At 41.6% G+C, this 12,852-nt stretch overlaps 1 protein-coding gene across 10 annotated transcripts in view; it reads right to left on the bottom strand.

Annotated features, from left to right (window-relative positions):
• The window catches only part of EYA4 (EYA transcriptional coactivator and phosphatase 4), a 276,398-nt gene that overhangs the window by 244,160 nt on the left and 19,386 nt on the right, over positions 1–12,852 (bottom strand). For 9 of the 10 annotated variants that reach the window (XM_042939863.1, XM_042939862.1, XM_042939868.1 and 6 more), the window contains exon 2: positions 3,643–3,741. In XM_042939863.1, the coding sequence (XP_042795797.1) occupies positions 3,643–3,675 (33 nt within the window). In that variant the 5' untranslated portion in view covers positions 3,676–3,741. Of the gene's footprint in view, positions 1–3,642; positions 3,744–12,852 lie in introns of those variants that run through there. The other variant, XM_042939865.1, reaches the window with a different exon arrangement.

Raw genomic sequence — 12,852 nt, 5'->3', positions numbered from 1 at the left:
ATAAAATATTCTTTTTAAAAAATAGGAGTTTGAATGGGGATGAAGGAAAAAAGCATGACTACCTGCTTTTTGACTTAATCTACTCTGTAGCTGAGGGTGCCATCCACGGAGGCAATGGAAAGTACTGGAACAGAGGAGAAAGGGAGAAAACTGGGAGAAGGGAGTTTGTGAGTTTAGTTCATATGCTGAGTTTGTAAACTATGAACTTCCAGGCAGGGATACCTGCCAGAAGGTAACTAGATATGCAAGAACCATCCCATACCCTTTAAAGATCATCTGAATATGTCAGGTAATTGTAAGAACAGCTAAGGTTGACCAAGCTTCTACTCTAAGCGGGGCGTATGCCAAACCTTTCATATAACTTCTTTCTTTTTTTTTTTTTACATTTTTTTTTTTTTATTTTTGAGAAACAGAGTGAGACAAAGCGGGAGTGGGAGCGGGGAAGGGGGAGGGGCAGAGAGAGAAGACACAAAATCCCAAGCAGGCTCCAGGCTCTGAGCCATCAGCACAGAGCCTGATGCGGGGCTCGAACCCACAAACTGTGAGATCGTGACCTGAGCCCAAGTCGGACGCTCAACTGACTGAGCCACCCAGGCGCCCCTCATATAACTTTTTATCATCCTCCCTACTCTACAGATGAGGAAGAGTTTAATTTCCTAATGGTTACAAAGTATTTAAGCGTCATGGATTTCTGATTTTAAGCTCAAGTCCCTACCCACTATGTGATGCTGTATCATGCAAAATCCATGACAGATTTTAAGACCAGATAAAGGTGGGTTCAATTCTAATCTCTGCTACTTACCAGTTGTGTGACCTTGATACCCTCCAAGCCTTAGTTTCCTTATCTGTAAAATGGTGACCATAACAATTACATGGTAAGAAGATGGTAAGGATTGGAGAGAGCATACAGAAAATGCTAGATTCAGTCTATATGTACAATAACTAGCACCCACTTGTTAGATCTATGCCCAAAGAAAGAAGTTTTCTATGATCTGAGCAAATTCCCTTTCATCTTATTATGAACTTTCTTTTAATTGTACCGTATCTGAACTTTATGTTAGTAAACATGAAGTATTATTTTTCAAAATATTTACAACCTTAATATACTCTGTAAAATTTAATGTCACTTAAAAATTTCACTCAAATAGAAATCATTTCAATGCAAAGGGGTTGAATCAGGTTTTGTTTGTTTGTTTTGTTTTGTTTGCCATTTTTATAGTGATGAATGTCAAAATAAGAAAACCCCAAAGCCATAAGGCATGTTGATGTTCTGGAAAGAGCTTTGGACTTGGAGTCAGAAGACCTGTGTGAAGTCCCAACTCTGACGTTTACTAGCCATGGCATTACGGGCAAGTCATTTCACAGTCCCAAGAGTTCCTTTGCACATGTACAAGATGAGATGCACAGATTGGCCTAGATGTTCTTCTAAGTCTGAGGAACCTGAAGAAAAAAGGCTTTGGGATGTTTACAAAATCGAAGCCATTAAAAGTCATTAACACTTGACACAAACTTCAAGCTTCCTGTATTTTAAACCAGAAGTGGCCTATCTCCACTTCGATGGCCTATCAAACCACTCCACACATCAGGAGCTTCCAATTTGACTTTGACCAGACCTACGATAACCCTCAGGTGGCGAGTTCAAAGTGAGACGTGGGGATACGGAAGTGGGGAGGGGTGGGGGAGGGGGGGCATTCTTTCCTTCTCTCAAAGTCTCCTGGGTCCTCACCACAAATTCAGCGGCTGAGTTTGAGCTGAGAGGCCAGGAGGCCACACTAGATTTCTGCTTTTCAAACCTGGCTGCACATCAGCAACACTAGGAACTTAAAACAAAAAAAACAAAAAACAAAAAACAACAAAAAACACTCTGTTTTAATGCTGAGCTCCACAACTCTGAAACAACACTGGAGGATACCACGTACGATTTACAAATGCCAGGTTTCTCTTTGTAAAAGTGGGTACAAAGCATCTTGTGTAACAACCTCATTCGAATGTTACACATTAAAACATATCCCTTTAACCTCCGCAACCCTGAAAAAAATACTCATTCTTGGGGATACACGCACAACGCGATCAACCTCCCAAGTCTGCAGGCACTGCACCTGCGTTAGCTCTGAAAGTTCGATGTCCTGGGCAACCCCAGGGTCTCTGGGAAACAGGGACAGTTGGTCAATCTCTCTCTCTCTCTCTCTCTCTCTCTCTCTCTCTCTCTCTCTCTCTCTCTCTCACACACACACACACACACACACACACTTTTAAGTAACCTTCAGTGTGTGAGAACAAAGTATAGATCAGCAGTGGCCCTCTCATGAAGCAGCACCACTAAAAGACATCATTATTCACTCAGGGACTTATATGGTGTCACTTACAGCTCTCTGACACCACTGGGATCCATTAAACATGCAGTGGTGTGGGTGTCACCATCATGCTATCATCCATTTTGTTAGAGTCCACACTACGATAACCAGCATTTAAAAAAAATAACTACTTGCATGCACCTGCTGCCTAATTGCTATTTGCCTCGTCAGGCAATTTCTGAAGAACAGCATCTCTACCATTGGACAGATTTTTTTTTTTTTATCCTTTCTTGGTTTCGTATTTTTTCTGTTCCGTTTTTCCTATAACGATGCCATGTGATGTTAAATAATACGATAATATATAATGAAATTAGACAATGGTCTTGTCCGTTTGTCAACTGAAGACTTCATTATCTTTTCTTTTCAGTGAATTACAAATTCAGTGAAAAAACAAATGAACTTGCAACGGCCTGTACACACCAGAACATATATTCCCCTGTAACTCAAAACCGAGCTCAACATAGTCTCACATTTTCTAGAACCACATTCTTATACACAAACACACTGTCTTCTGTTGCCTCGATTAGACTCTCAGGCCAAGTCGTGACTGTACGAGCTACTGAAATACAGCATCAATCTGTGTAACACACCCTTGGCAGATACGTGTCTCCTTACTTGTGACGTGCCTAGCTGTCTGTGGGAAACACAGTTAGCAGCAGTGGAGGAGTGGGAGGGAAGACTTCCCACTGACTTCACTTCCACACGCTAAGGCACTAATGCCATGGAGACGCTAGTAAGGAGTCAGGAGCAAAGGCCACATCAACCCCTTGAGAAATCAGACTCTTACAACGACTGCCACCCATCTTGCACATTCTTCCTTCTGCCAAGAACTTAGCAAAATAAGGAGGCCATGAAAGCACACGAGGGCTGTCGCTGCCATCCTTGAAATGGACAATAGGGATGCCGGGAATATACTGTGTCCTGCTATACTTCTGACATTCAATAATATATGCGCTCTGTAAGCACATTTGGAATAAAACCTAACAAAGGAGGTGTGTAAAATTACAGATTGTCAAAAACACTTAGCATGATTTAAATGCCCTAGTCTTTCTCCTACGGGCTTTGCAAGCAGACAATCAAGGGAGACCTCAAAATGTGACATCATTAAGCAGGAACAGCATACATTTCCAAAAGTCTGTTTTATGGTCTCGGAAGAGAATTCAAAATTCAACTAAGACATACATATTTAACAAAACTCCTGCTTTTTACAACAAATTCCTTTTAGCAGGGTTTTGAGCAGTCTTACCACAACTTGTTTCAGCAAACTTGAGACTGAATTAAGACTTACTGATTGCTCATTTAAGTCCTGGGATTCTTCCATGTGGTTTTCTCACGTCTCCGGCCACCCCCAAACAGAAGTGGCGTCCTTCAGTTAAAACTGGACTATCTGAAACAAAAAGATGGAAACGAAGGGGGGAAATGGAAAAGTTATCTTTTTTATTTATTTGTAAAATCACCAAAACACACTGTGATTTACGTGATAATCTGCAGAAGCATTATTTTCAAAGAACAAAACTCATTATGGATGATCTCCGTATCTTATAGACTTGATGCTCTTGAAAATCACATCATGGCAACATTGGAATATGTGAACAGCTACTCAGGAATACTGTAGATAAACAAAAACATCTGAGGACAACTTTGGAGACACGGTCTGTAGAAAAGACTTAGTATCCTATTTTACTGAGAGAGATATGTCATCAAGCAATTGGCAGATGACAAGTTAACAGTCTGCGTTAATCATTCACTTTCTAAAGCACGTGAACTGAGAAAGTACAGTCTGTATCTTAATATGGCAGCTTTCTCTTACGGGAATATTTATCTGGATTACCAGATGATCTTTATTCAGTTTTAAAGAACAGAATGTTATAACATACAAGCTCAATTTATTTATTTATTTATTTATTTATTTATTTATCTATCTATCTATCTATCTATCTATCTATTTATTTATTTATTGAGAGAGAGAGCGCACACGCACAGGCAGGGGAGAGGGACAGGGAAAGAGAGAATCTTAAGCAGGCTCCACACCCAGAACAGCATGCTTAATTTTAAAAAGAGAGTGAAAATGATATTATTACTTAAAGAAGATATTACAAATATATACGGAAGGACAATCCATCAATAAACTATACTGAGGCAATCAGTTAATTATTCAAAAAAAAAAAAAGGTTCATCTTTACTCCATACCCCGTATTTAAATTTTTCCAGGCAAAGTGAAGTGTATAAAAGCTCTAAGAAAAATAGGGATAATGTCTTTTAATTCTCTGATGGAGAAGGATTTTGCAACAGAAACAGTGGAATATAAAACAAAAAAGCCAAATGACCTCTTGAATCTGCTCACAAACCTCCCCCCAAAAAGATCAAAATTAAAAAGATACATGAAAATATAAAAAGAAATATCTGCACAAATATTGAACATAGTAGGCTAATGTGCTTAACATAGAAAAAGCTCTTACAAACCGAAATGTACACACACCTCTAAAGAAAAATGGTTGCACAAAACAGTGTTCAACACACTAATAAAGAAAATGCAATTTAAAAGAGCAGTGAGACATTTGTGGCCCTTCAAATCCTAATTTTAAAAATAAAAATAATATGGAGTTAAAATCCAGTTTACATGGGGGTCCCTGGGTGGCAAATGTCCGACTTCTGATTTGGGCTCAGGTCGTGATCTCACGGATGGTGAGAGGGAGCCTCTCGTATCTCTCTCTCCCTCTCTCTCTTTGGCATAAATAAACAAACTCATTAATGAATGAATGAATGTATTTACTTTTGAAAGGATTCATGTAAATAAAGGCATAAATTAGATATAAATTATTAAACTCAGACTTCAAGGAATATTTAGTGAAGTCGAAATTCTCTGAAGATGTAATTTAAATGGAAGATAAGTATTCCAGTAAGTATTTTCCAGAAACAATATTCTCCCCATTCAGTTTATTGAAATTCAACATTTGCAGGTGTTTTGCTCAGTTTTACATTTATCCATTCACACTTTCCCTACTACAATCAGGTAGACTGTGGTTTTATTAAGAACGAGGTGGGGGGAGAGGCAGAGGGAGAGAGATAATCCCAAGCAGGCTCCGCACCATCGGCACGGAGCCCCACTCAGGGTTCGATCCCATGCACCGTGAGATCATGACCTGAGCTGAAATCCAGAGTCGGATGGTCAACCCACTAAGCCACACAGGCGCCCCTAGACATGACTTTAATTTCTTTCCTGTGTTGTGTTTTCTACAACAAACCTGTTACTTTTCCTTATTAGAATACAAGACGTTAAATGACAAAGGACATTTAAAATGTACATTGTAAATTGTTTTATGCATATACGAACGCAGCGATACAGATTAAAGATGTTTTTCAATCCTGAGAGTTAAAAGTCATAAAATGGTAACGTAACTTGTACGTAGGTGACAGTCTCTGCAAGACAGTGATTAAATACACTTCAAAACCAGAAACGTGTCACTTTAAAGAACAGCCCAATTTTAAAGCATATACGAGATGGGAAGACCAGGGGTTAAGTCCTAAGCACGTTGAAAGGTGCAGCAGCATGCATTTGAACTCAGGAAGATAAGCAGGCGGGGAGTTCAAAACTGCAGATGTTATCTTTTTGGGTCGGGAGTGGGCCTGAGAGATGGTGCCTGGAAAACCCCCTTACCTCACACCTCCTCCCTCTTTCTTCTCCCCCTCCCCCTGTCTTCTTACGAACTGGTTCCTCCCATCTAATCTGGGTTTTTCATCCTCGTCCCGGATACTTACTGACCTCTTGCTTGCTCCTCCTATCTTCCAAGACCTCCATCCCAATCCCTGGCCCTGTGTACTCTCCCCACCCCACACCCATCACCAAGACCACTGGGCTCAGGCTTCCCTTGGATATGGGCGTACCACAGTAAGCTCGGGCCCCTAGTCCAACTGCTGCCCGCTTTGCGAGCCCTTCTTCTACCCTCCCAGGTGGAAATGCGGCAGACCATCTCTTTAGAGGCATTTTCTCCTCACTCCCTGGATAACCCACTAGCCAAGTACTCCTCAGGGCTGCTGTAAAATTAAAAAAAAAAAAAAAAAGTACCGCCAAATGGGTGACTCTGACCAGTAGGAATTTATTCTCCCATAGTTCTGACGGCAAGAAGTCCTAAACTGAGGTGCCGGCAGCCCCAAGGATCAATCCTTGTCTCTTCCTAGTTTCTGCTGTTGTGGACGATCCCTGGAGTCCCTTGGCTTGTAGATGCATCGTTCCAATCTCTGCTTCCATGGTCAACAGTATCTCCCTGCCTGCTTCTGTATGTGTGCTTCTGTGTCCAAGTTTCCCTATTCCTCTAAGTCACTGGATTAGAACGCACCCTAATCCGGTAAAACCTCATCTTGACTTGATTTCCTCTGCTTGCATGTAAGGTCACGTTCACAGGTAAGGGGGTTAGAATTTGAACATATCTCTTAGGGGACCCAATTCAACCCACAACACACGTACAGTTACCACACTACAATGATTTTTAAGATGTTATCAAGGTTTAAATGTCGTATTTCCAGAAAGGACACCTAACAATTAAATTAAGGATATTAAGGGTGCCTGGGTGGCCCAGTCGGTTGAGCGTCTGACTTCGGCTCGGGTCAGGATCTGACCTGGTTTGTGGGTTCAAGCCCTGTGTCATGCTGACAGCTCAGAGCCTGGAGCCTGCTTCAGATTCTGTGTCTCCCTCCCTCTCTCTCTCTCTCTCTCTCTCTCTCTCTCTCTCTCTGTCCCTCCCCTGCTAGCATTCTTTCCCTGTCTCTCAAAAATGCATAAACACTACAAAAATCAAAAAAATAAATAAAAATAAAAATAAATTAAGGATATTGATCATTAGGAAACAAGTAATCATCTTCTAGAAAGACTACCATCTCAGTGCACTGGTAATAACTTGGGTGAAATTAAAAATTAAGATTTCAGAAAAGATGTTGGAACATAAGAGAGAATTAAGCAAAAACTAGCCTTTTTTTTTTTTTTTTTTTTTTGTTAACCGCCCACTGAGAATTGATTTAACATTCCAGTTGGGAAGCTATTTGCATTAACGTTCCATGTTACAATGTAATACTTTGCTTTATGTTTCCTTAAAATTGAGATTGTTACTTAGTTTAACTTCTTTATGGTAACATGAATTTCTTTTTTTGCCAAACACACTAAGGTACTAAAATATTATGAGCCCACTGATTTTATATTATGGAACCAAGTAAAACTACCTAGGCTAATTGTGGACACAGTATTATTTTACATCATAATTTAGCAATGGTGGTTACGCTAAATCTTTTAACATTTCGTTTTCACAAATATGTAAGAAAAAGACAAGAACACTCTTTAACTCAAGTAAGAGAAGTGTTACCTCATAATAAAGATATAAAATTAAGGAATAACAATAACCTCTTGCTGTTTTATGAGGCAATAATCTAGGTCCCGGCTCTATTTCAAGGCCATTGCCCCAGAAAAGGTGAATTTCAAACAGGAATAATAGCAACCCCACCCATGCCATGTGAAATTATTTCTCCTGCAGTTAGCTTCTCAATACACAGAAAAATGGATGATATCCTTTGCTTTAACTCTGCTCTAGAAGTGGGCTATAAACTCTTGAGTCTTGGAACATTAGAATTAAAAAAAAAAAAACAAAAAACGAACACCAATTCTTCCAATTTAGATATTCATATGTAAAGTTTTACAACAATTCTCAGAAATGGAACACAGTCCTGAGGGCCGGTCCCAGCGGTGGTGACAGCAAAGAGAAGACGTTGAGAGACTTCTGAGAAGTTTGTAGAGTTCGTGGGATGCAGCCCTCACCTTCTAGATTGATCTTTCCAGTCAAACCTTCCGTAAAAACTAGGTTGCCCACGCATGGCTTTACTCTGGCCGAGTAAACGTGAACGTGAAAGGGGTGGCCTTCAGTGCCAGGGCTGGCACGGGTTGAGGACAGAGCTGCACATGGGAACAGTACCCCTCTGGATTATGTACACACAAGACACAGCCTGCTACCAGCCATGAAAGCCAGACCTGGGCTTTGTCACTGACTCCTTGGTGACTCCTCGCCAGTCCCTAAGCTACCCAGTGCTATCAATACCCACTGGAGTTCACTGAAATAGCTCCATGTTTCCCTCCTTGATGCTGCTACAGTAGTTCAAGCCATCAATGGCTCTTGGCCAGATGGGACCAAGAGCATCTTAAGGGTCACCTACCCTCCAGAGCTGCTCCTTTGAGGGAGCTTTCTTTTCACTTTAAAGTAGGGATCTAGGGGTGCCTGGGTGGCTCAGTAGGTTGAGAGTCCGACTCTTGGTTTCGGCTCAGGTCACGATCTCACGGTTCGTGGGTTCGCGCCTGGCGTCGGGCTCTGTGCTCACGCTCGGGAGCCTGCTTTAATTCTCCCTCTTTCCTGTCTCTGCCCCTCCCCCCCATTCTCTCTCTCTCTCTCTCTCAAAAATAAATAAATGTAAAAAAAATTTTTAAATAAAGTGGGGATCTAAATGGGTTCTCCTTTATTTTTAAGTTTATTTATTTATTTGGGGGGGAGGGGCAGAAAGGGAGGGAGAGAGAGAATCCCTGATGTGGGACTCAATCCCACAAACCCATGAGATAATAACCTGAACTAAAACCAAGAGTTGGAGGCTTAACCAACTGAGCCACCCAAGTGTCCCCTAAAAGGATTCTCTTAAAAAAAAAACAACTCAGAGCTGTACCCTATCTTTAAGATAAACCAGAAATTCTTTAATCAATCTACTTGAAGCTATGGCAGGCAGTACCTGACAGAATCCTACGAAGGATAACCACTTGTCAGTTGGTTTTTTCCCCAGGGCCACTGCTGTCCCGGGGAGGGGGGGGTTCCTGAGGGAGAACCCCACTGTCCTTCTCCCCCAGCCTGCATTCCACTGTGCTCACCATTCCCTTACCCCTATCACTACCAACACATCCATCGCAGTGCCCTGCAGCCAAGGGCTGGGAACTGTAGCAGGAGTCTCCTGGGACGGTGTGTGCACAGTACAGGCTCTGCCCCAGTGCAGAGAAAACAGAAGTGGGGAAAAGACTACAAGCCCCACCCATGCTCCAAATGCCTAATATAGCCTTAGGAAAAGAGGTAAGATGACGGGGCTGCCCAAACTTTGGTCCCAGCCCCTGTGCAGACCCTGAATGCAGAGGGAGGTACGTGGACAGTCCTACCCATGACCACTGAGAAGGCCGCCTTTAAACTCAGGTGGGCGGGCTCTGAAGAGTCTATGTACATGTGCAGAATTTCCTGGGCCAGGGGAGGGTATCCTTCCATTCCATTCTATCATTCAGAACGGCTAAGCTATTGTTTGACCTTCAGATTTTCAAAGGACAAGTATATTTTCGGAAACATGTAGAAAATTACACCTTGTTTACATGGGGGGGGGGGCAACATAAATATACGATATGCAGCTATTTTGCTGATCCCCATTCAACATTCAGCACATGACCCGTTCGATTCCACAGTTCTTTCCCACTCACACCAAATTACTTCTATCTAACACATATCACAATGCCTTCCTGTTGTTTAGGGTGTGAGTCTGGCAGAGTACCAGGCTAATCCTCCTGCGGTGGCAACATTTCTAGGATATAAAACTTGGGCACCCGTTACAGACATGTGGATAAACCTGGTCGGCTCGAGAGAGACAGAAGGGAAGTGACCCAGAAAGAGTGGCAAAAGAGAGGATGGCAAGAAAGTCCTGGCAGAATTTAAGGAGCTGGGTCTTATTACTTTTGACTTCTCAGCTGTTTCTATGCCCCTTCCTGCTGGGTGGCTGCTCAGTTCTTCCTTGGACTCCATGATCTATCTTCATAATCTTCAATTATGTTCCCTCCTTTATTGAGCATCTTGCCTAACATAAAAGTGCAATTGTCTAGGAAGTCTAACAATGTATGTTAATTAGCATTACATTATCGAGATATTATAGCTGGAATCCAACGGTTAAGAAGGGCATTGCTTTCACATCCCATGTACCAAGTTACCTACACTGGCCTGCAAATTTCACGAATGGGTCTGGGAAGCTGGACAAGCACTGGCTGTTTTCAACAGCCGAGGCAGCGCGCCAGAGAGGGAAGCTCACAGCACAAAGAACACCTAGCTCCAATTCTACAGCCAACTGATCAGAGTGGACGTGGGCATTCTTTGACCGTGCATGTGACTCTCTTCCCTGCTTGTACAAAAGGAAAACAGCAAAGGTGTCCAAGAAACAGATCCGGGTGAACAGTAAGGAGCAGTCTGCCGAGCTGCTATCTCCTTAAATGAAGCCAAACCAGATGCCGAGCTATTCTGAACTGTTTACAGAGCGTGGACTTTGCGAAACAGTCCATTAAACACAAAGTGATTAATAATGATGGGGTTAATTTCTCATGCTAAAATTATAACCAGTTAGTTCAATGTCATGATAATCGCTTGGGTCACGAGGGATAGGGTCATTTTTTTTTGGCAATGATCTTCCTGGAGTTATAAATTACGATCGCTTGGTTTTTGATAAGCAGGGCCAGCCAAGTTTGTCTGCGTTGTTTGTGTTTGTTAATTGTGGATGGTTGGCTGCTTATCCTAGAAAACACAGACCTAGTTATAAGCAGACGGTCCCAGAGAAACATCTGAAAGAACTCTGAGCTTAAGCAACTTCTGTTACCCCACAGACCCTCAAGCAGATGCTGCAAGTTCATGTACTGCTTCTGTTGTTCCTCCCCAGCAAACTTCACAATGGCTCTGCTGGGCACTGTGTGTACCATAACACTTCATCAAGCTCTGGCTGTCCTGCAGCCTGGCAGGAAAACTATCTGAGTCCCTTCTTATAAATAGTCTGCTTCCCTCAGCCATAAACCTCTCTTCCACACCTGGGAAACTTTTTTCATAGGGAATATATTGGGGCGCCTGGGTGGCTCACTTCATTAAGCGTCCGACTTCGGCTCAGGTCATGATCTCATGGTCTGTGGGTTTGAGCCCCGCGTCGGGCTCTGTGCTGACAGCTCAGAGCCTGGAGCCGGCTTCGGATTCTGTGTCTCCTCCTCTCTCTGCCCCTCCCCTGCTCATGCTCTGTCTCTCTGTCTCTCAATAATAAACGTTAAAAAAATTAAAGAAAAAGAATATACTGACCCTATGTATTACTTAACACATACCTGATGACTTTATGCCCCTCCTGAGGAAAATCTGGTGCACCTTGAAAGAATTTAAAAATACATCTCCTAAATTTAGTATTCACCTCTTGACCCCCTTGAGGTATAAATGATAGTTTTGCTAGTGGGAATATAAACTTACTGATTACAAGTAAAGACTTCTGGAATACAACAGTTCTCTTTACGTGAGTCCCTGTGTTACCACTGGATAATGGTATGGCCTTGGGATAGTTAATTAATGCCTCTGTTATTCTCTTCATACGTAAAATACAGACAATAATAATACCTGTATTGTATTTTGTTAGGATTAAATGAAATCCTGTATTTCAAAAATGCAAGTCATTTGATTACTCAAGACAGAGTGGAAGCAAATCTCTGCTTTTTCATTTTGCTCTCTATATAATGAATTAAAACATTTTAATATTTTTACTTTAAAGTGAAGTATTATATATGCAATTTCCTATGGAAATGTAATGATTTTTAACTCATCCCTAAGAATATTATATTAATTAGTGATCTCCAGAAGCTACACTAACTATCTATGTTTAGATAGCAGCCAAAAGTCACCAGTCTTTGAGCAACTCTCTGAACTTACATAAGTTTGCAAAAATGAACAATATTGTAATTACATTATTGCCATTACCGTTTACCCCTTTTTAGTTTGCCATTCTACATAACATCAAAGTTGGGACTGGTTTCTTTAGTGTTGAGAGACTGATGCTGTCAGGAGAAGAATTATAGGTGGGTATGTGAAAGAGAAAAGAAAACATTTCCAGAGAAGAAGTTTTGAACTGGTAAAAGCAGGAGTGAGGAGCTAAATGTCAGTGGATAAGTACAGTGGGTTTTGACTATATTTTGATACAGTCATAATGCAAACGAAGGAAGACATCGGTCATAAAACTGCAACCATACATCTACTTTGGATTTTTGAAAAACAAGACAAACAGTCACCAGAATTAAGGGGCCGCTTGAAGCCGTTGCACTGATCTAGGTAAGAAGTCAAGGGAACCCGAACTGATGTGGCAGCTGGTAGACACATGGAGAAAAGGTAGACATGCATGATAATAATAAAGACAAATCAATAGGACATTGAAAATATGTGACTATAACTCCTAAGGCAAATATGACTTTCAGGTGTCACGCCCATGATTCTTGAAAAACGTTCCATGTGGAAAGTTGAGAGGAAAAGATATTCTTTGTGTATTATTGCGTTTGTTGTCATTATCTTCGTTTATAGAGATGGGCAGGAAACAAAAGCAAGAGGCAGTGTATAAAAAGAAAGTCTGAAAACTCTGTCCCTTTCATTGAAAGAGGGCTAGGAAACTCAGCCCGCCATCTGACTCAGCAAGGAAGCTTGTCATATGATGGAGCCTTTGG

The sequence above is a fragment of the Panthera leo genome, chromosome B2 (assembly GCF_018350215.1).
Source record: "Panthera leo isolate Ple1 chromosome B2, P.leo_Ple1_pat1.1, whole genome shotgun sequence".
NCBI classification, from domain to species: Eukaryota; Metazoa; Chordata; class Mammalia; order Carnivora; family Felidae; genus Panthera; species Panthera leo.
This window is presented reverse-complemented; position numbering and strand designations above follow the sequence as displayed.